The following is a 23856-nucleotide window of genomic DNA, read 5'->3' on the forward strand; positions in this document are numbered from 1 at the left end:
CAGGCCATGGAAGAACCTACAAGTTCTATCAGCCATCTTGGCCAGCAGAGATAAATTACAAACCTTGCACTCTTTCAGAAGCAGTTAGACAGCAACTTGACTCCCCACAATCTTTAAAAAGTAAACTGACAATTCAGACCATCTAAGTGAAAATAAATTCTAGAGAGTTTAAGAGCACAAAGAATTTAGAGATGCCAAGATGAACGGCTGCCTGTGTTGCTTTTATTCATCGTTCCCTGAACTTACGTGGACATAATCTAATTAAAGATCATTTTTCCACAGTGCCTCCACCTCATTCAAAGCAGGAGGAGGAATGACAGGAGACATGTCAAAGGACTGCTCCCCAACTTGTTGAGAAAGATGGAAGGGATAAGCCCAGTATGCTTCGCAGGCGGAGGAACTGCAGGATGGTTTTTCAATTTAGGGCAGTAGGATGCTGCCCAGGAGAACTGCTGCCCTCCTTGTGCAGCAGTTATGCACAGCTCTGCCACGAGAAACTGCAAGGCCGCTTCAGACTCCAGAGGGTGCTCGCTTGGAAATATTTAGACTGCAGCTTCAGGCAGCTAACATCTCTGTGCTCTTTCCATGGATGATACAGGGAACATGCGCTCTTAACACAGGACTGAACAGGACACCAACAATCTGAGGATGGTGCACTAAGGTCTGAACACATGAAATACTGTGAACTTCCAACCTTCTCCAAGCAAATGAGATTCTATGCATGTCAAAGCAGGTGCTCAATACCAGTGGACACTTTCAATTTTAATCTTGTTGTCCCAAAGTACCTAGTTTTACAAGAGGATGTAATAGTCCCTTCCTCTTGTGCATTACAGAATTTAACTAATGCTTGCAAAGCACTTATTTTATTGAGATGAACATAACCAAAGGGACCCCAAGGCAATTAATTCTGTCTTCTGAAAATTATTTGAATATGACTGGCAAACAAGGTGTGAAGCCACACAATCAAAAAAGTAAAAACAGCTGCTCATTTAATAAGCACTTACCCTGGCACTGAGTAAGGAGGAAGCCTGATTTAAATTACATAAACTCTACCATGAATAGATTCATAGGAGCTGAATAAAGAGTGCAGAGGTCGCACCATTTATGTGGACAGTCTGGCTTTAGTACTCTAGGTGTTCAACTTAACCATTAGTTTCTAAACACAAAGAAAGGACTGACAACAGAAGTGAGCTGCTTGATAAAAGAAAGCACAAATGAGGCACAGAAAGAGGCACAAGAAAATTAATATAAACTCTGTTCACAAACACAGGCTCTCAGGACGAGTCACACAGCTAGTGTTGTAAAGTTAATTTGGTTTATATACATATTTGTGCCAAAGTCACGGCATTACCTTTCCATCCCCAGAAAAAGAAAAGAGCACAACCAAAACAAAATCTGCATCCTGTACTTCAGGAAAAATAATGCTTCCCGCTCCCTCAGTGGGATGAGATCATGCAGCCAAGAAACCTCCTTCAGACTTGTGGGCTTTTGCTTTATCACATGTAGGGCTCTCCTGCCAGGCAACTCAGAGCTGAAGAGGAAGTCGGAGGAGAGGGGGGAAACAGTGGCACTTACTGAAGACTTCGCTGTTTGTTTCTGCTTTGAGCAAAAGAGGAAAAAACAGCTAATAAAAGGACAACACCATAGTACTGGCTACTGGCTGGTGTAGGCATGAGATTTACTAAGTGCTTACTGTAGGTGGCTTATGTAAAATTTAGATAGTATCATTTAACATCTGGTTTGCAGTCTGAAGACACTGAAATCAACAGAGGGCTGTAAAAGAGGATTGTTTTACTCTATTATACCAAAAGTTGAGGCCACCTTTTACAGACTGTTTCCTGACAACACAGAACAAAGTCTGACTACGCTAGGTCAGACCAAAAGCCTTCTTGCCAAGTATTGTCTTCAGAACAGCCAGTATCAAATGCTTAGGGAAAGGGCATAGGACAAGGAACAGCATCATCCCCCTCCTACACCTTTCCAGCTTTTGGCATCCAGTCATTTGGGAAAGGGCTGTTAACACTCCTGAAGGTCTCTGTATTTCTACTAACATGGATTATCAAATTCAAAAATAGCGAGAAGTATATTTAAGTTTTCCTGACAGTTCCGAGAATTACAGGTGTTCTTATTTCAAGAGTTTGAGCTCACAGCCTGCAGAACTTGAATAGGGATGAACATTCAAGATCAACAAGCTACTACCAACAGAGCTTTCAAGACAGAGTAGCTTTTTGTGTCACACTCTTCAAGAGAATTTGGTAATTTGCAAATAAAATATCTAAGCTATCAAGGTCTTTGGCTTGAAAAGCTGTACGACCTTAATTCTGAAATAAAAGACATTGGTTGAGTGAACAAAGTTCTCCAGTCACAAATCAGGAATAAGGGAAACTTCTGACTCTTTTTGCCCTCTTCAGCCTGCAGTTCAATTCGCTGTCCAAAACGGGCAGCTTTGGGAGCTTGACTTAAAGACTTACTTCTCATGTTATGATCTTTTCTGCTGAACGTGCAAACTACACTGACACTCACTGCCACAGCCACCTGTGGTATAGGAAAGTGAACCAAGACACAATCAAATTCATCTTAGGTGTGAATACACCATTATTAGCTAAAAGCAGCTTAGTTTCTACAGAGTAAGGCTGGATTCAATGCATTAGGCTACAGAACTGAAAAACCATTGGGAGCTGTCCTCAGGCTTATCGCCCAGGAAAAAAGTGCTAATAGCTTGCCTTCAAGGACAACCTGTGCTTTCTTAAAGGCAAGATAATTACATGCACTTTCAACACTGTGCTATTAATCAAAGGTAAAAGAAGGTCTCTGTGAACAAAATTCATTAAGTGTTTTCTGAATACAGTCATTGGGTACTTGATATAAAATGGCCTTCATATCACAGCTTAAAAAGCTGCAATGTTTTCGTCCCTGAACAGCTGCTGAAGCCAGGAAAAAAGAAGAAAAAAAAAAGATACCTATAGCTAAGCCAAAGCAAAGAAGATAAACATATGCACTGTGTCTGTGAAGGTGATTTTACTAATCCCTGTTACTCTCAGATAAGGCTACCACCATGTTTCAGAGACTAAATGGTAAAAACCTTCATTTTGCTGCAGTTACAGACGTTGTTACCTACATGGTTTCTGTCCTGAGACAGCAATAATATTCTAAGGCTTTTCACATTAGAGCTTCGGTCTAAGAGATCTACTGCTTTATCCAGGTCATCTTGATTTTTCAGAGGAATAGATAGCTGCGAAATAAAGAACAGGAAAAAAAAATAATTAGAAAAGACAGAAAAAATAAGTCTACTTCCACAATAGGTATTTAAACAAACATTAGAAAAAGAAAAAAAAAATCAGAATACAAGATAAGATTCTGATTGCTCAATTATTCCACAAATTTTCATTACAATACTGTCTCACTGTCCGTTTTAACAAGGTTTTCCTCCCACGCCATCAGATAAATGGCTGACTCTATGCAAATTTCTCTAAGGCACCATCCACAAAAATATTAATTGCTACCTGAATTTGTTGTTTGCAAAGAACAAGACAGAGACAGGCCCCTGACTCCCTGATGAGAACATTGGCTCAGAATACTTATAAATCCAGACCTAACAATCAAGTGAAAATTGGGTTTCACATAGAGACTAGTATGAAGAAGATTAAGACTTTGAAAGAGGGAATCAAAGAAGAATTTAAAACTTGCTAGTAAGACCCCATGAAATTATGCTCAGACACTCTCTGAGTGAGACACACTCTACAGCCCATTCACAATGCAAAACGTGAATGTTATTCACACTGAAGAACCCCTTTCATTTTTGTCCGACTCCTACTGGTGAATGGGGTTTTGCATCTCTCTCATTACAGATGCAGTCCCCAACGGTGGGAGGGCAACACCACAACAACAACAAAAAAAACAACCAAGGAAAAGCCAGGGTGTCCAGAGGGAGAAAGCCAACAAAATATTTTAGATTTATTAACACGGACTACCCAGTTCCTCAGAGACAAATGCTATTCCCCACGTTACTTTCTTTTACCAATGACAGTGCCCACAGCCCCCCTACAGCATCTCATACCAGAGAGCTTCCCCTGTTCTCTAACTCCCCTTGTTGGCCTAATAGCTGGGCAATAAGCAGAAAGCGTTGGAGCCGGCAGGAGGTAATTCTGGATGGCTGCTGCTGGTCAGCACTCAACACAAACAATACTGACTCTGCTATCAGGCATTTGAAGAAATGAGTCTGGGACTGCCTGCAGTCCTCAGATTGTATATATATTGGCCTGCAACAGTTGCTTTCAACAGTCAAAACACTTCAAATACCTTTTTTTACTTCCCCAAGACGGTCTCCCAAACAATACCAGTACAAGGAAGCAAGATGCTGATATTCGTACAATACACGCATCAGTGTGATGTTTTGCCAGTATCAGCATGTTTTCCTCTGGAGAGAGCGATTCAACTATGGTTTGTATTAGAGGGAAGAACTGAAAATTAAATTTAAGGGTACAGAATTTGGGATGGGAAAAGGAGGTGTCATCCAGAGAGAGTGTTACATGCTCTGAGCACTGATAACAATGCTCTGTACCTCATTGTTCATGTAGTGGAGGTCCAGTGGCTGGCCAAAGGCTGTTTTCACTTTCTGTTGCACATCTTCATAGCGAACGGGACGGACAAATGGGATAATTCTGGAATGAAAGAGAATCACTGATTGAATTCAGAGATATAATTGATAATGCAATCAAATTAGATGGCTGAACCATTAAAACCACCCTTGAATGTTCTCCTTTCATCCTCAAGCAGGTAGTGAACCTTTCTAATTTGAATGGATATTAATTATTTTAATGGCTATGAATTATTTTAGCAAGGAATTCTTGATCTCTGGCCCATTTCCAAATGGTTTGTCAAAATGCAACATTCAACTGAAGATTTCAAATAGAATGCCTTTGTCCTTGGATAGAAAAGTATCCTTTACTGAATAACTGTCTTTCACATAACAGGATACAAGTCTCCTATGCACTTTGGCTTAAAGAATACTGCCTCAGGCACAACACACAAACAAATACATTCAGTGAGAGTTGAATTAAAAGCTGCAGAATGCCCAAAGAACAAAAAAGTATTTGGTTTAAGTACTCCAGTATCTGAACTCAAAACTCACTCCCTAAAAATTTCCAAAACGCGTTCCAGTTGAAAGGTTTCAACAAACATTCCCACAGCAAAGTTAGTCCTGAACTCCTGAGGGTAGGCATCAGCAGGAGGACACAAAGGAATCTGAAAACCCTCTTTCCCAAAGGTGGTCTGTGACGTTAGCTCCATGTTAGCCCTCTGCATGCTCAAGTCAAACATCTCCAAACATCTGAATCACAGACTCACTACACTGTCTCCGCAGTTATCCTTCAAATCCTGTGCAACACAGCAGGGGCTTTTTCTCAAGAGCTGAAGTCAAATCTAACTGTAACTGTGCAACTGTTTGTCACTCACAGCTTGATTTTAAAAAATTGCCTTTTTTTTTTTAATTAGAGGCCAAATAGATCAAAACTTAAATATGCTTCAGCTGTAATAGCAGTGGCACAGCTGACTTGCAATAATTCAGAAGATTCATATAAGATAGATATCTAAGACAGAATATTCATATAAGACAGATCAGTCTCATACTCTCATGCTTCCTCCCTCACGAGTATTTTTCATATGTAATGCATCTCTGGGCACCTTCACCGACTGACTGACACACAAAATATGCACAGATGTAAATTATTCTGATCACTTTCCCTGAGCCCAGACCTTGTGACACACTAAACCCCCAGTTCTAGCACTCAGCCGTTTTCTCGCCAGTTGAATGGCAGGAGTTTCAGACTCACATACACCAATGGCCTCAAGAAATCCAAAATGGCAACAGGCACAGCGTCCTAGGGGAGCCCTGCAGAATCCTGTGGCACATGCACACTTTTCAGAAAATGACTGTATACTTTTATTTGGTTTTATTACTGTTTTGCCTACTTTGGAATAGAAACTCTAATGCTTTAGGCAAAGTAGTACTATGAAGTTCCAGCAAAGCATCTAAAACTGTTTACTTTGGTGGAATGTTCTCCTGTAGGAAGTTGCCAAGTACTCAGAAAGTCGCTACCTTGACAGCTGTGGAAAAGGACAATTTTCACCCTCTTCAGAAGAATCAGTGAGTAAAATATTCTGGGTCAAGAACTGGAGGATTCAAATGTGAACTATATTTTACAATCCACTATTCTAGCAAACCAAGGACATCTACTGCTCAGAAACCCACTTTTCATCTCTGCTGCACAAGGCCCAGATGGTTGGTTGCTCCTGCCTTCGGGATCCTGCAACCAGACTTCTCACCATCTGCTTTCATGGGCCACAAGACCACACTGCGTCTCCCCTACCGGCAAGTTAAACAAACAGCTCTGGGACACAGCTGACAGCCACCATCGTTCTGAAAGCTATTAGACCACTTCGATAGCTGCTTACCGCACCGCTGCGCCTTGAAACAACTCTGCTTCGGCATAGCTGAAATACTGCCCCAAAAAGCTTGATTATTAGCACCACTTAACAATGTTGCCATCAGGCAGAAACAGAAAGACCTGAACAGACCACAGAAACTCAACACCTATCTTGCTCACAGGGGCAACTCAGAGCTCAGTGAAACCTTGAATCACCTCTGGGGAAGCTCACACAAGTTTGTGCTGAACACGTGCTTTGGATAGAAGCCTTAGTTTCCAAAACGTCCATCCAGCCTGCTTCGCCAGCACTCAGTATCCCTTCACGATATGCAGCTTTTGTTTTAAATAGCTCTAGTTAGTTGGCTTCCTTAGCCCCTTCCCAGGAAGGGTTCATCTTGCTACCAGACCTACAACATTCAGCTATTTAGAAATAATTGTCCTTGTTAAAAAGCAGCCCACAATAACATTTTCTACATATTACTAAGAAACCCATCCATGAAATTATAGTACTCTGGCACCGTACAAATGTAATTTAGCTCTCAGTTGAGCCGAAGTCCCTTATAAAGGCTTCCATTCTACACTCAATGCATTAAAAAGCAGAGCTGTTCTCAGGTGCCACAAATTCTATTAGTTTAAAAACTCTGTGCACTCTTCTAATCATGGACTGCAGGGTTTAAGGAGCCCATTCCTGCCTGACCACCTTAAATATTTGTGGTTAGATCTGGCAGCTCCTCTGAAACCAAGCACACACACTTACATTCTCAGTGCAAGCTTGCTGTCTGTAACTGCATACCACTTTGGGAATGGGGAATTCAGGCGAGCGTAACTGCATAATTAGACTAACACACAATCAACCTTTTCATTTTAATGTTACTTCAGAAAAAAACCTTTCTTCTCCCCTGAGCTCTGTGCCATCTTAAATGCACTCAGGCAGAAGACATGCAAGATGATAGGACTGTGGTGACAAGATTTTGCTTCTGAGTTACCTTGTCCTAACATGGTATCACAAGAAATTGTGACATGTCACACAGTAGCTCTGTTGTAGTCCACACAATGCCTGTGACACAGTAGAGTGCTGAGAAGATCTGGCTGACAAAGGTGGCAGTAGATCCCAGCTATGATTACTTTTAAATTTTCTCCTCGAGGCCCAAAAGTGAGGTTATTTTAGTGACAGAATTCACCACGTAGTACTTTGGTGAATGTAACAGTTCAATTTTTGAGGAAGACTTTACAAATTATCCTCTGCCATCGGCTTTATCAATGAAGAATGCCTCTGCTTTTCTGTTTTAAGAAAAATTCCTTAATTTGACAAAGGAGGATACATGAAGAGGAGCTTAAGCAGTTCAGCCAGTAACCTTTGCTAGTAACAGGCTGTTAGGATCACTACATAGAACTTGCACTGTTGTACTACCAACATTAAATTTGCATTTTATCATGAAACCGTGAACTTTTCATGTTGAAAGTACTGTTTGGGATAGGAGAAACCAAAGGATTCCCATAGGATATCTGTGAAGAGTAGCATATAAATTCGTGCTTACAATCCAATTAATTTCTTCAGAAAAAGGAAACTGGAACCTAGCATCAAGATCCCTTTTTCCCCTCAGTGAGAGCTCAAGAGCAGCCTCAAAGAGGCTGCAAACAAGTTTGGAGTCTTTCTGTACGTTCACACAGCCGCTGAACAGCTGTAACAGTATCGAGAGTTCCTCTCAATTAGATGGCAGGTAAGGGGCTTTTTGAGACCTGCTTTGAAACATCTAGGCAATTTTTTTCACTGGAAGCAATACTGTAAACACCGAAAATGCTAATTCAGTTAATTCTGCTTTTTGTAAAAGAAAGTGTCTCAAAACTAAGTATCAGAGGAAATAACAAGGAAACTTTTAGACCAATGAAAAAAATCTTCCCTTGCTGTATCTGTTGCTCAGTCACAGCAGGACAGCAATAGCGATAGGTCACCAGGAAGTGAGAAACTAGAAAAGAATGGCACTAATTTGATCAGTTTCATTTGGTTTTAATTAAATGAAACAAATAGGGAACATATCTGAAATAAGACTATCAGGCTGAATTTATTTCAGGCTGGACAGTTTTTTTAATATTACTGCAATTCACTTACAAATAGATACTATGAAAATAAATCAAAGGAAAGTGTTATACGACCCACTCATTTTTAAAAATAAGCAAGTTGTGTATGACATGTTTGCTGTTGCCTTTACCGTGTGTTTTTCATTCAGGAACAAGGAAAGTGAAGCCAACAAAACATTTAACCTAAATTACTGATGCCTAGATTATTCTACTAAGCAAAGAATCAAAGCAGTGAAGACAGACTTACCGTCTTTCCCCATTATGTTCAAACTTTATCCTTACATCATTCTGCAGAAGAAAGAACATAAGGTTAGTTCACAATGAAACTCTGGCATACATAAAAGCACACAAACTGATCATATCATGATTTTAAGGCCCAAACACAAAGCAGGTCAATTTGTGATTGCAGTAGGCATCAGCTCCTCAAAAGGCTAACCAGAACACGACGAGTCTGATAACTCTCTCCATGGAAGCTGAAGCAGACTGTGGACAACCAGTGGCTGACATGTGAACACAGCACCAAATTGTTAAAGGAGAAAGAGAAGGAAAGGGGTAAAAACTAAGTTGTAATTTTTATTAATTGTCACTTAAACAGGGGACATTGAAATATATTTTAACTGTATGGAAAATTAATCCATCTTTAACACTGCATGGCAAAAATCTGAAATTGATTCCAACTGCATATTCATCTGAACTGGAGCTAATTTTTTGTGCATTCTCAAAGCAAGCATATTTTCTTCTATGGCAAAAAAAGAGAGAGATACAAGAAACACGGTACATTCTTTATTCTTAAGACACAGACTACATCTCCACTTTTCCAAAAATGCAGCCCCTGAAACTCAAACTATGAAGTTACAAACAAGTTAACTACGTGTCATCTTTTAAAGTGCAAAGGGCTCATCGTCCATATCTGGCAGATGGTTAAAAGCACTGACTGTGCGACCTGTGCATTTCACTGTAAACTTAGAAGATGTTATGTGGCACAGAAGAGTCAGCATGCTGAACTTTCAACTCTGGAGATCAAAGTTCAAATCCCAATTTAGGTCACCAAGATAAAAATAAAAGGGAAAAATCTGCTCTGATAAGACTCCGTAATTTCTGCTGCACAATTTATGTGATTGGGATAGATTAAGCCATCTGTGAAAGCCTTAGACAATAGGCAATCATACATCTAGGAACTTCAAAAAAATGTGGCCAGGAAATGCTCTTTAGCTAGAGGAAGTATCTGGCAGGCCTAGTGGTCAAGAATGCAGTTCAAAGGGACCCATGCAGTCACTGTGAGTACACAGTATTCCTGCAATACTGTAGGTACAGAATTGATCATGACAAATGAGCTTCTCAGTCAGAGCAACAATCATCTGCAGGGGGGTAATTTACACGTAACTTTACCAAAGACATTTTCTCAGATATGGGAAGAGAAAGAACTTACTCTAGAAAGCCACCAAAATGAAGCCAATTCTAGACAAGTCATTTTAATTGAACAGCAAAGGAAAAAATGCAACAAACAGCATACGAATAATAAACTATAGAAGATGTCCACCAGCCAACTACTGATGAAACAGTTGTTTCTTAGGCACAATGGATGGAGGAATGATCCCTTTATATTAGAGATTTTCAGGGAAGGAAGGCTACACTGTTCTAAGTAGCCCAGTCTAAGGGAACTAAACAGAACTGTTTGGATTAAACTGAATTAAAGTAATTTTTCAGAGTAAATTTCTGACCTCAAGATGTGTTGAGACAGCTAAGGTTTCAACAAGGTCATGAAACAGCTAAGTGACAAAGCTCTCACTAGTTAAAATAGACAACACTAAAAGATCTTCAGGGCTCTTTGGAAACCTTTCTTCAACTTGCTGGTACCTAAGCAAGCTAAAATATCTTTCTCAACAGCATTGCATGCTTTCAAACCTGTAATTTGCAACAAAGGGAAGGGTCCGGGGGCAATTTGGCATCTATCTCCTGATGATTTTTTTCAAAAGGATCAGATGCTGGCCATTTGTGTCTATTTTTCAAGGATCTAAGGAAAGGTATTTAAAGTGATCTTAGTGTTTAAATTTCAGAGAGAACCTAAAGGAGTTAAACATCTAGTGCTTTTCCTTTCCTTTGAAAGCAGTGAACCTATCGCCTATATAAACCACTTTTCAAAGCAACTCACATAAACTGTCCTAAGAGATGAGTAAGAAAGCAAATCCAAGTTTGGTGCTTTAGCGTTCCAGTTCTGTGATGTGGTATCATAAATAATGATTACAGATTTTGATTTAAGATATCTCTAAATTTATGTTTCAAAGTGATTTGGAAAGGATTTTGTACTACTCCATCTACGGATTTGTCGAGCACATTCAAAGAAATCCCATACCCCAGCTGAACAAGTAGATTATGAGCAGACAAAGCATAAGAAAGAGACAGACATGGACTTTAAAGCCTGCTCCAAAAAGCTTAAGCCTGTAATAAGGATCTAACCGGAAACAGGCAACTTCTCCTGTTAACGTTACTCTAACTGTAAGTAACTTGATTTTTTAAGACAGTAACGGACAAAGAATTCTTGATGGAAATTGTTGCTTTTGCCTTCAAGCATTTCATTCAAATGATACGCAGCATACACTGACAGAGCGCTATTATTCTGTCCTTTCTTTCTACCAGAAAGTCAATGCAATACTTTTCTCTACCAAAAAAAAAAGTCTCTAGCAATGTAAAATGAACCTAGAGATGTTTTAAAGTATTGACCGTGCCACTTATTACCTTGGGAAAAGTATTTTTTTTTTACAAAATGGACTTCACATCCCCATACCCAAATGAGGGTTAGTTTCATTCCCGTCTTCATGTGACATATGACTGGGTAACTCCAGACAATCCTCCCCGTTAAGGACGCTGCCTCTATTCAGACACCTGTAAATAGCTGTTTCCTTCTTCACTGAAGGGGTTTATTACAGCTTCACTAAAGCCAGTCCTTTCAGACAATCCCCTTCACTGTTCTTGGATCAACTTCAGTTTGACTACCTTTTATCGAGATCTTCATTCTGTATTCACATGCAGTCTGAATCACGTGAAGATGAGACCAGCATTATCCGACAGACTGCTTTATGCAGCTTTAAACTGCAATGCCCTTCTTTTGCACCAGAGATGGAAATACTTGTTTCCTTTTCATCATTATGCTTCTCAGTTCCCTGCTTCCCTTTGAATTTAAGTATTATTTCCATTACAATGAAAAGTGCATCATACTGCTACATCATGACAGAGTCAGTAAAGAAAAGCCTTCCTGGCCTCCCACACCTGCTTAAATGAATTCTATAAAGGTCACTGCACACAACTTTAAAACATGCTCCTAATTTATAATTGCTAATATTGAATAGGAAGCCAGTTTTCTTACCGGAATTTTTTTTTCTTCCACTGCAGAGGCACACTGGTTTGTTATTGCAGGGCTGCCCAAGAGGGGTGGACTGCTGGCATTGTGTTTTTTCTTTAAAAATAATAAAGTCATTTAAACAAATGGTAATATGACTGGAAACCAGAAAACCACTTGGTAAACTTCTTAGCTAATCTACACAGACCAAACCCCATCAAAAACATGTGTGGGAGGAAGGCAGAACACTAAGATGTTGCAAATTATCAAAACTGCACCCTCCCTAGTCTGTAAAGGTAAGTAAATAAAAAAGCTACCATGTTGGCAACACAGCCTGAGCAAGAAGAGAGAGCTAATCCACCTGTGATGCTTCAGCAGTCAGAAGCACAAGACACAGGCAGCAGACCCTGTCCCTTCGGCCTCCAGGTAACGATTTCAAGTACTCACTAAATGGCCTATTACCTGTTTGTTGGAGTGAGCAGTGTCTTTATTCTTCATGGTGTCATATCCAGTCAGTCTGTGACGTCGGCTCATCTGGAGTGCTACCAGGTCCTTCATGATGGATTTCAAGGCCTCTTGTTCATCTGTGATGCACAAGAATTTTAGTAGTAAGTTGTCTGGGTGAGTATCATCCATAAAACTTCTGCACTTGTTTTCTGCTAGCTCATAGAAAGATGATCCTCTTTAGGATCTTTGCAAATACACTTCAATTTCATTTAGTCATAAAAAGCCCAAAGTCAACCTTATATCAGGAAGTAGTAAATGGATACATTTTAAGTCACTTGTCCAATGTTACAAAAGGATCTGGCAATAGTAAAATTCAGAATAAACATCCCCAGCCCCTTGTTCTGTTCAAATCGCTCACAACAAACAGTACAACTTGGACAGATTTGCTAGATCATCATAGGTCATTTAGGAAGGGCAAACTGATGTGCTTCTGCCAAGGAAAACCTGGTAAGAATCTGTTCTTTCCAATTTTATATCCTGTTAACTTAAAATTCTTGCTTGCTAGTGGAACAAACCACGGCCAGTAGAAAGAAAACTGAAAATCTGGATGAAGAGTCATCTCAGAATATCTCTGAATTCAAACCCACTTGCACTGATTTCCCCAACACATTCCTCTCTTTCCCCCAAAACAAGCTGATGGAACGAAGTTCAAACCATTTTATGAGACTTCAAGATCTACTGAACAGATTCAAATTGCACAGCATTAAGAACACTGTCTACTGGCAGAGTATAATGCAGCAGGTTCAATTCAAGGCTTCTTGCAAATGCAGGAAAATAAAAAACACACATTGACATTTTTCTTATACGTACTACTGACTGAAAATTACTTTCTGAAGCTAACATTCCTCATGTAACCAATTTAAAGTGTTCTTCCATTGCTTGTTAGTTTTGAGGAGAGAAGTGATATTTAGCAGAACTTTGTATGAAGTCTAGAGAAAAAAAAAAGACGTAAAAGGAGAGAAACGCATAGTAGCTGGGCTGTGATGGATGCTAGCATAAAGTAAGGTGTCTAAAAGCTACTGAAAAGAATCCTTTGCTTTTGCAAGCATAACAATCCTAAATTTCTTGATACTGCAAAAGGTAGAAAAAGTTGACACGTGAAGTTTGGTTCACAATGGGCCTGCACTAGCTGCTTTGCTCCTACGCGCTGTGCCACCAATGTAACAAAAAGAGTCAGGCTGGACCTAACCACCAGTTTTGGATGTAAAGCCTTTTTTTTTTTTTTTTTTGACAATTGGAACTTTTAGGAAGCGATGTGAACCAGTAATGCATAGACAAGGTCATCACAACCCTACTCATACGACAGTGTATCAGGTGTGCAGTGCTCGATATGCTAGATTCCTCCTTTCTTCCCAAAGTCCAGAAACATGTCACTTCAGTGTGTTTGAATTGGAATGAGCATTTCTGAAGCTGATTTGTAAATAACTGAAACTTGATTTTAAAAATCCAGCATGGCTACACACTTGTTCTCAATTCATGGCACTGGTTTGGATGGGTAATGGCTTACATTTGGAAGTGCTGTCCTGGGAACAGCTGCTGTACATTAAATGACGGACTGTCTCGCATCTGTATTTCTCTGTAAAAGGGATTCATTGGGACGACTTGTTTCTTCAATTCCATGTTATGCTTTTGTTCATGAGTCTCTCCCAAAAAAGCTAGCTTATGTTTTATGCAGAAGACTGGGTTCATAATTAATCAATGTCTGAAAACCAAACTAGATTTTCGCAATGCTTAAAGACGACAGATGTGGGACACATACAGCTTCTAAAGCACGCAGGGAGTGAATGCTACCAAAATTTAGAAGCAAAAAGGGGGAAAAATATACCTATTTATAACGGGGCAACATCTAAAAAAGTCCCAGTCAGAACAGAAGTCACACTAACATTATCTTTGGTACAACCAATAGTTTCTGCCCAGAAGGTCTGTGCTTTAGCTTTCTGAGAGTACCAAACACAGAGGTACTTCCACTATGGACTTCAGTGTGTACTACCAGAAAAACAGAAACATCAAGGCTAGGCCAGACTACAGAGGGGAATGGAAAGAAATCCCCCTATGCCTTAGCAGAAGGTGTTAATTAGAGTAAAACTCTTAAAAAAAGAAAGCAGAGAAAATAAGGTTATTTAAAAAAAAAAACAAAATCAAAACCCACCAAATCTCTGCTGTCCAAGGCAAGCCAAATGAGACAATAACTACATTGTGGTAGTGGAGAAGGAAGAGTACTCCTTGAAATTCCAACTGCATGCAAAAGAAGCAAGGGGTGTAAGTAACACAACCAAAGCAAGAGGTTGCTTTTTTGAAAAGCACATCAGCCAAAGGAAATAATTGCTAGGATCTATCGCAGCACTAAGTAACCCCTTGTGGGAGGAAAATGTGAAAAAACAGTTGTGAATGAAGCTGAAGTTCCAGGTAGCTAACAGCACAATTTTTTTCCCCCCTTTTTTTTTTAAATTGTTTCCAACTTTACATTTGAATGTTTAACCTCTTCCCTTCCTGGAGTGTCTCCAGTTCACTCTTATTCTTTAATCTTGTTTGATATTAAGCATAGCCTTTGAGTCACCTGGCAGACAAAGACTATAACTTTGCACAACAAAATATTACAAATTACGGACTGGCATATTGCTGGAGTGCCTACCACCCAAAACATGCTGGGAAGAGCTGGGATACAAGTTTTCCACTACAGTGCAGTTTGGGTTTGGCCAGATACCAGGAGGATGAAGAAGAGCTTGTCTTGGCAGACAGTCAGGGTTCCTTTGGGCAAGAAGCAAAACAGCTATGAAAGCAGTTTATAACTAAGCACTCATGACAAGAAATCAAGTCAATCAAAGAATACGTCTATGAATAAGAATTGGCATCCAAACAGTATGGCACATCACTTGAAAATAAGGATCAACAGTGACAATGTAATCACAGGCTACAGGTGCTTGAGCCCAAAGCCCAGGCTGTGTGTAGTCAGCTGATTTACAGCGCCTCATTCGTATGAGGAAGTGGGCAAGGAGGACACGCGCCTAACCAATTATGTATCTCTTAATAAAGATCGTAGCTCATCTACATAGTTAATTTATTTATTAGCTAAGGCAACTTGTGAATTTACAATACACTAAGACATTAAAGTCTTAAGGGCAGCATCTGGCAAGCATCTAAACCCCAGTTAGTGCACTGTGAGGTCTGCATCTCACTCACTGTAAACTCAGTTTCCTCTGTAGCCGAGTGCTAACGCTGAGATCTTACTTGCATCCATGCAAAAAGGAACACTTAACGTACCATCAAAGGCTGATGGAACAACTTCAGGGGAATTTGAATCTTACATGATTATACATTTTTCAATAGTCTTACACTAAGCTATTGTCTCCCTAGTACCAAAACATACATTCTGTAATTCATCCCTATGTTGGTGAGGTAAGAAATGAAGGAGTATTTATCTTTTTAAAACATTAAATGAAAGCCAAATATTGATCTGAACTTGTGTATGGAAAAAATGTTTCCGTTTAGGACAGCACTGTGATGGATTTAATGCTGAGAAGCACGAATACTTCTTTATTTCCATCAAAATAGAGGATTTCCATAGCTTGACTTTAAAGAAGCATGTGCAGCAGCATCACATTAATCACACAATGCAAAAGTTATTACAAATGAAAACTAGGCAATTTTTGAAGCATACTAAGAGACCCTGTTTTGCTAGGTCTCCAGTAGGTCTGGGAAACACAGTTCTGCTTTGTGCGGGAAAGATGTTGTCCAGGAAATGCTTTTCATGTTTTAAAAACTACACTCAAGGATTTTTATAACATCGATAAAAGGGAACTGCTACTCACAGAGAAAGCTATACCTCTGCATAAAGCATTTATTTCAACTAATAGGTGGTTTATTACACAGGTATGAGCAAGTCAGGGTATTTGCTGCGGCAGAAATGAAAACAGTTTTGAAAAAAAATCATGAAGTTCAAACAGAGTAAAAGCATCTGCACATTGGTAAAAACAGGAAGTCTGTAAACCCCTATAAACCAGGATGCTATTTTATATAGCATGATAATAGAAGACATGATGCCACATTTGTTTAAAAAACAAAAAAGTGAACCAATAAGCATGTCCTTGTTATTTTCCACCACCATAGCAAAGCTGATGGCTTGTGCAAGTGATCGGCAGATCCAGGAGCGATGAGGAAATTTCACAAGTCAGGAAGACAAACTCAGTCTATGTTAAAGCTCGGAAAAAAGTTGTTGAAAAAGTTTAATGTTGAGTCCTTCATTGTGGACAGTCTTAGTGGTAAGAAAATGCTGTTCTGCTCAATTTTTAGGAAATCGCAAGTGACCTGGTTTGTAGACTTAAAAGAAAAAGCAGAGCTTCTCTATGAACCCGATCCACGTGGTATATATTTGGGGTACCTCTTCTCTCCCACAAATTAAAAAACCACAGGTTGGGATTTAAGCTGGTCCTATCCTGTAGGCTCAGCCCTGCTCCCCTCCCCCGCAGCGCACCGGGGGTGTCACTGCCGCTAACGCCGGGAGCTCGGAGCTCGGCTATGGGTGCGCGTGTGAGCCAAGGGAAGGAAGTGACACAGGCAGGAAAAAAGCGCAGATCGAGGGAAAGACTCAACTGCAGCTGGGCCTGCAGCGCACAGTTCGTCTAGGCCTGCCACACACCATCCAGCCCAAACACCGCTCTCCCCTCCGCTCCCCAGATATATACGTATTTCTCGGTATTAGAAGCAAGTGTCCGTATTTTAAAGGCTGCCAAGGAGCTCTCTGTAAGGAAATAAACCTCAGTCATAGCCCCTTCTGGAAAGGGCCAGAGAGTTGCCCTCGCTGAGCTTCAGCCGTACCAAAGGAGTTATGACAAACTGCAATACCAAGCTCTTACTGTTAAGCACCCCACGCATCCTGCAGACCAGTTCACAAAGGACAAGATGGAAGAAAAGTAGAGTGTGATATAGCCTGTTATCCATTATCCTTTAGATGATTTGATCACAACTGCCTAATGAATTTAGGTAAGATCTGTCCTACCATGAGCAATCTGCTTGCGGCTGTATGGTGCTTACTCCAGCACAAGCGTACAACGCGATGGTGGAGCCGTCTTATGAAGTTGTCCTTTGTCATTCTGCACTCATATGTTTACAAACAGGCATCCAATTGCCATTGGAAAACACTTCCCTGGAAATCCACCTTCTTTCTTCTCAACTATTTTAAGTCTATGCACCATCTGGCTGGTTCCTTTAGAGAAGATACAGATCGAATAATACTATGCCTCTCTTTGTAAGAGAAGTCATCTGATGGATCTGCATATATTTGTTGTATTTACAAAATCAAAGCAGAGTCCAAAGGAAATGAAGTTGCTTTACTTTCACTTTGAGCAACATTTGCAATACGTTATGAATTTACAATATAAATAAGAACTAATTATGCATACAGACTAAATAATGAAGGACAGTCTTAGAAAACTGAACTTAGTTGAAGGGAAGAAACACTAAGAGTGATAGCCCACAAAGAAATGGAACTCCACACTTAGGACAAGAGTAGTAATTCCCTTGCCAATATGCAAATGAGTAAGTTCTGGTTTAGAGATATTACATTTTTAATTCAAATATATGAGCCCCCTTCTTTAAACTGAAAAGGGACTAGGTAACACCAAAAAAACCCCACAGGCAGTTCTTTATACAGGACATAGAGTCCAAAAGAATCAACCATTCAAATTCAGTCATGGCAACTTCTGATAGCAACGTTTTCCTCTTGAAAAAGAGTTCCTCTAATTCCTTTGCTTGTTTTCATATGTTACTGTCTGGGTTAAGAATGGCAAATGAGAATTCAATGGAAGCTTCATGGAGAAGCAGCTATTTTGATAGACCCCCAAGCTGCAGTTAATACCACAGTAAAAGTCTTCCCAATTAAGTTTAAGCACATAAACTCCCGTCTCAAAAATAAGCAACCTGATTCTTCCAGGCTGCAAAAACTGCCTCAACTCCCGAGCCTGACCTACTGATCCTCAGTTACTCCGTCTGGCCAATTTTAGTAAAAGCCTGAGGTCGGGTGCGTGCGGGCGGCTCGGGCAGGCAGCGCTACCCGAATGCCCGGGGCTCCCCACGCTTTCTAGTACTAAACACGGGTTTTTTCACGACTTGAAAGAAATCCCTTGAAGATACGCTGTTTGTGCACGGCAAGCGGTTTCCGCGCTGCCGACGGCCCAGCTGTTGGCCGATGTAACCACCCCGGCGGAGCGAAGCCACCGCGGGCAGCGGGACCCGTCCAGCACCGACCCCCGCAGGCCGCAGCCCCAGCCGGCCCCAGGGACGGCGGCGGCCGCGCCGCCGAGGCCGCGGGTCGCCCCCCCCACTCCCCAGCCCCGAGGGGCCCGGCCGAGGCACCCGGCTGCAGTTCAGCCCCCTCAGACCGCGGCCCCCAGCGCACCGCCCGCGGAAGGCCCGGCGCGCCGCGGGGCGGCCCAGGGACCCGCTGCCCCCCCGCCCCCTCCCCGGTGCGGCGGGGAGCCCCCGCCGCGGCCCGCCCCCTCCGCCGCAGGCCCGTGAGGCGGCCCCGGGCCCCGCCGAGGCAGCGAGGCGCCCCCGCCCGCCCAGCCCCCGCCGCGGCTCTCACCCATCTCGGCGGGCGGCGGGCCCGCGCCCGGCGGGCGGCGGCGCGCTGAGGTACGGGGCTGTCACCGCCGCGGCTCCATGGCGGCCGGGCCGAGGGGGAGGGCTCACAGCGGCCGCCACATTCCCAGGCCCGCGCCGCCGCCGCCGCCGCCTCCTTCCGGCGGCCGCGCTCCGGGTCCCGCCGCGGCGGCGGGGGTGGGAGGGGGCACGGGCGGTCCCGGTCGCTCCCCGCCGCCGCCGCCGCCGCCACAGGGCGCCCGGGCCGCGAGCAAAACAAACCGCTCGGCGGCCGCCGCGCACCCGCCGCCGCCGCCTGCCAATCACAGGGGCCGACCCGCCGCCGCCCGCCAATCCGCGCCGCCGAGCCACCCACCCGACGGCGTCGCTGGCCAATCGGCGTGCGAACAGCCGCGCCGCCCGCCCCGCCCGCTGCCAATCACGTGTTTGCCCCGCCCCCTCCCCGACACTAGGCGGGGACAGCCCAGACCCCGCCCTCAGTGGGCTGCCAATCAGGGTGACGGGCGGCTCCATGGCCCCGCCCCATGGGCCCGGCTCTAGAGCCGGGGCGCGCGGCTGGGTCCTAGAGCCCGCCCGGGGCTGCACAACGCGTGTCCCCGCCTGCGAGCGGGCAGGAACCGGCCTCAGCCCGTCCACCACCCGCAACAGGCCGCTCTCCCACCGCCTTGTCCCTCCGTACCTGGTCCCAAGCATCCTCCTGTCGCAGACTCCACATCCAGGTCTCCCCTTAGCCACTCTTTTGGATGGACATAAAAGCGTCCTGGAGGAGAGAACGTGCCCCGTGCACATTGGCCCCGTTGGTTTGCTCTCCTCATAAGTAGAGCTTGGCAATGAGTTTAATTGTTGCTTTAAAAACACCTTTTTAAGAGGGGAAAAAAAAACCCCAACCAAAACCAGTTGAAGAGCATTACAAAGCCCAAAAGAGTAAAAGCAGGATTCTTTTGGTTTCAAAAGAAAAGTGTGAGACCACTACCCAGAGCATCACCCAGGCCGTCTGTGGCAAGAGATGTTATCTCCTAGTAGCTGTTCTAATAAAGATCCTGTCACCACCATACCTTGACCATGTCCCCAGGCCATCACAGGTCCCCCACAGTTCCCCACAGATTGCAATAAGTGACAAATGTCAAAGTAACAGAATAAACAGCTCTTCTGCTTTTTAAGCCTTCAAAACCGCTATTGCATTTTCTCTGCAATCACGATGTTTCTAAGCACTGTAATCACGTACTATATCTGTTAAAGTTACTCAACGTGAGAGTAAAGCTCTGGATCCAACCTGCAGGAGTGAACTCTAGCCTAGTGTCTTTAAAGTTCAGCATTTCCTCCCTTTTCGTTAGGAGTGTATCTTAATGAGAAAAGTGTTTTTGTTGGTAGAAGTGGAACTGCTGACCTGCTACATTCACTCACTTGACGACAATTTCTTTTCAGCTTGAGCATTTCGGTTTGTCAAGCCAACTTGAAGACACAGACCATAAGCAGAATACATTCTTGCTAAAAAGCTTACCGGTGACACTAAATACAAACAACTTGGGGGTGGGGGGAAGCCCCCAAGCAAAACAAACATACCACACACCAGATTTTCCATCGGTTTTAGAGCAAAGGACTGCTACAATTGTCCGATCTAGCCCAGGAATTCTATTCACAGTTCATAAACTGTGTTTAAATCAAATCATATCTTTTAAAGTGACATCCAGGCTTCAGCTGCTCTTTCCCAGCTTCTGCTTCCATTCTACCTGCGGGATGATATTTTTATAGTGTCTTTTCCGCAAAAGGGACAGCAGAGGGGTTTTGTTTTTTTTAAAAGAAGTACAGCCCTTCTTCCCTGGTGCGGCAATGGCCACCCTGCTGCTGGGAAACCCACCTTGAGCAGATGTTCTAGCAGCTGCTTTTCAATCTGGCAAATGTCTAGCAAGTGTATTGTTTTTTAAGTGGTTTTGCTCGCAAGCAACACAGCAGCAATGTCAAAGAGGTTATATCAACTGGATAAGCCACACAAAGAAGAAAACTAGATCAGAGAGGGAAATTTCTCAAAAGGGTGGGCAAGTGCACGAATCAATCCCGCACACCAGGAGGAATTTAGGACTCAGCCAAAGCATGACAACAATATCTGTGATATATATATTTTTTTTAACTGTCCAGATGGGATAATAAAAAGATCTCACAATGTCATACTAGGTAGACACACAAATCTGTAAAGGAATGCTTAGATCAACAGATCCGGCCTCTCTCGAGCAAGAAGCTGTGGACAAAGCCAATAATCTAACTTTGAAGCTGGCCTGCTTTCAGCAGAAGGTTGGACTAGATTACTTCCATAGACACCATCTTGAAGTTCCCATCCTAAAACCAGTCTAATGCTCTTAGTATTTACTTCTCTCTTTTTTTTTTAGTCCCTCCTGTCTTATGGCTCTGATGCTAGAAAAGTGTTTCTAGCTTTCCTGTCTATTCTATCCCATTTACACGCTCAGCTTATCGCCATTTGTTTTCATGTCAAGATTATCCTTTTACTTAAATAATCCCTTCCTCTTTCCTGATATTTTCTCTGTAAATACATCAAGAAGATAATCATATCTCCTTTCAGGCTTCATTGTAATAGACAAGTAAGCCACTCTCTCTCTCATCATGATACAAGTTTTGTATTTGTGGTACCTTCCTGGAAGCCTTTTTGCCCCTCTTCCAACGTGAATTCCTCTCTCTTGTTTGACAGCATCATTATTGCTCTTGGACCAACTTTTATACATGCTTTTTCACAGCTTTATGGTGGCTCATCACTATCCCTTACCAACTAGTAGATCCAGCTTCCTTTCCTCTCTAATTTCAAGAATAAACTCTTCACATCCTTCACAAGTTTCTCCTCACCCCTAAATTCACAGCCTTGCACTTTCTGCTGCTACATTTCATCTCATCTCATCTCTATTTCTCACACTTCAAAGTCATCAATCCTCTAAGATATTCTAGTTCCCTTGTATTATGAAGCCTCCCACTTTTGTTCATCACCAAATTTAATTATCACACTTGCTTTTTGTGCCAAGGTCATTATAACAAGGCTTTAGTGAGATTACTCTTGGGACCAGAACTGGAGAAATTCAGTATTAATTCCCCACTGCACCAGCCCTGATGTCAAAACACTCCATCGTCACCTTACCCTTTGGTATTTTTGTCTGTCTTCCAGTTCTTACATGTTTGCACATAAAATTCTCAGTTGAAGTCCTGTTAAACGAGACCTATTGCATGTCCTTCATGTAGAAAGGTGGTTTACTTAAATGCAAAAGGTATTAGACTAGCTAGTCACAGCTTGTGACAGCAAGCCAGGAGTTCCCAGAAGATGGTAGGAGACAGCCACCCTGGTAAAACTCGCTCTTTCCATCTCCAGCTACCCAGGATGTCTGGATTTCACTGAAGCTTTTTCCCCTCTCCCTTTGTCAAATTGAAAATAGAATGATTTATCCTTAATAGTTCATCACTTCACCCACCTATCAAGCCTAATGTCTAAACCAGCAATTTTTACCTGTCAATTTGTGGTTCTGTTCTCAGTTTACAGACATTATCACAACACTATCTTTATGCAAGTGGCATTAGGCCTTTTTCTGGACCACTGTAGACCCCCCTCGCCTTCCCCCCCTCCGACAAGCTGGTACACCCTTCCTGAACTGGAATCAAAGTTTCTACCAAAATAGGTGCCCCTATTTTGTATAACTTGAGAAAAAAAATGAATAATTCCTTTTTCACCTTTACTGTCTACTTAATGCTATACTAGGTTTTGCGCATAAGAATCAAGTTATTTGTTTTACCAATAATATTATGGTACAAACTGATATTCTGTGGTTTTCCACCCAGATTGCCCACATCCTTTCAAAGCTGCGGCTTTCCAGAAGAGAAGCTTCATTCCTGTAAACAGCAACTATAAAACATATTTAATTCTTCAACTTAAAACTGTTCAGATTGTTTGAGGCCGTTTAACGTAAAATCATCAGTAGAGATATTCACCGAGACTCTCCAGGAGCTACTATGTTTAGAGTTAGCCCATTTGTTTTAAAGGAACTTTATAGAGGCCTAATTGTTTAATGCCGTCACACAGCATGAAGTAAGAAAAGGAAATGTAATCCCTATTTTAGGGATTAAAGAGCACAGCACAGAGAGCCAGTGACTTGCTAAAAGTTACACAGGAAGTCTGGAGTAGACCTTTGGGATTGTAACTCCTGGCATCTTTTCCCAGTCTCTTAATCACTATGCCATCATCTTATTTTCTATTTTGGTAGTATTTCCATCTTCTGAAGCATACCTGTCTGACTCAAAGAGCCTCTTCTCCTTGCTATCAGATGTACTATTTCTTCTTTCCTTCCTCTTTCCCTTCTTGTTTAGGTAGACACATCCTTCCTGGGGAGCTGAGCAGTCTCCAGGCTGAGCCTTGTCCCATGCCCAAACTTCCTTATTCTACATCTCAGACTTCACAGCCAGAGACACTGAACAGGAGCAGTGAGAAGAAATAAAAATTGAAGGGGCGGAGGAAGAGAAACCCTGTAAATCTTCAAAGGATGCATGAAAGTGTTCTGCACTCTTTTCTGCAGATCCGAGAGACAAGTAATCTCACTGATTCCAGGCAGTTCTGATTCTGCTAACGCTTTCTTGTTGTTTTCTCAGCTTTGAAAACAAAGTTAATGGAAAACTAACATCATTATCCAACTTCAGGACAGCGTGGCAGAATATATACTGGCCAAACCTTACCTCACCTCCAGCAGAATACATCAGCCATGCAAAACTCCTTAAAAGCATGTCTGGAGCACTCTTTTCCCAGCCCCAGAAGAGCAGCTGCGTACCTGTCCTATTCTGCTGCTCAGCCTGTGCCGGTCCTGCTGCTGCCAGCACCCCAGTAGAGGGGGCTCTGAAGCCGTCTGGTTAAAAAATAGGAACCATTCT

The 23856-nt window shown here is 42.4% G+C and overlaps 1 protein-coding gene across 4 annotated transcripts in view; it reads right to left on the minus strand.

Annotated features, from left to right (window-relative positions):
* MAP3K3 (mitogen-activated protein kinase kinase kinase 3) overlaps window positions 1-19235 on the minus strand; it is a 40940-nt gene extending 21705 nt beyond the window's left edge. For 2 of the 4 annotated variants that reach the window (XM_072885577.1, XM_072885576.1), the window contains exons 1-6: window positions 18929-19235; window positions 12304-12425; window positions 11869-11958; window positions 8752-8792; window positions 4562-4661; window positions 3119-3232 (exon numbers count right to left, since the gene is read on the minus strand). In XM_072885577.1, the coding sequence (XP_072741678.1) occupies window positions 3119-3232; window positions 4562-4661; window positions 8752-8792; window positions 11869-11958; window positions 12304-12425; window positions 18929-18932 (471 nt within the window). In that variant the 5' untranslated portion in view covers window positions 18933-19235. The remainder of the gene's footprint in view (window positions 1-3118; window positions 3233-4561; window positions 4662-8751; window positions 8793-11868; window positions 11959-12303; window positions 12426-18928) is intronic. The other 2 variants (XM_072885580.1, XM_072885578.1) reach the window with 1 other exon arrangement.
* Between the last annotated feature and the right edge of the window lie 4621 nt (window positions 19236-23856).

Source organism: Ciconia boyciana, chromosome 22 (genome assembly GCF_034638445.1).
Source record: "Ciconia boyciana chromosome 22, ASM3463844v1, whole genome shotgun sequence".
Lineage (NCBI taxonomy): Eukaryota > Metazoa > Chordata > Aves > Ciconiiformes > Ciconiidae > Ciconia > Ciconia boyciana.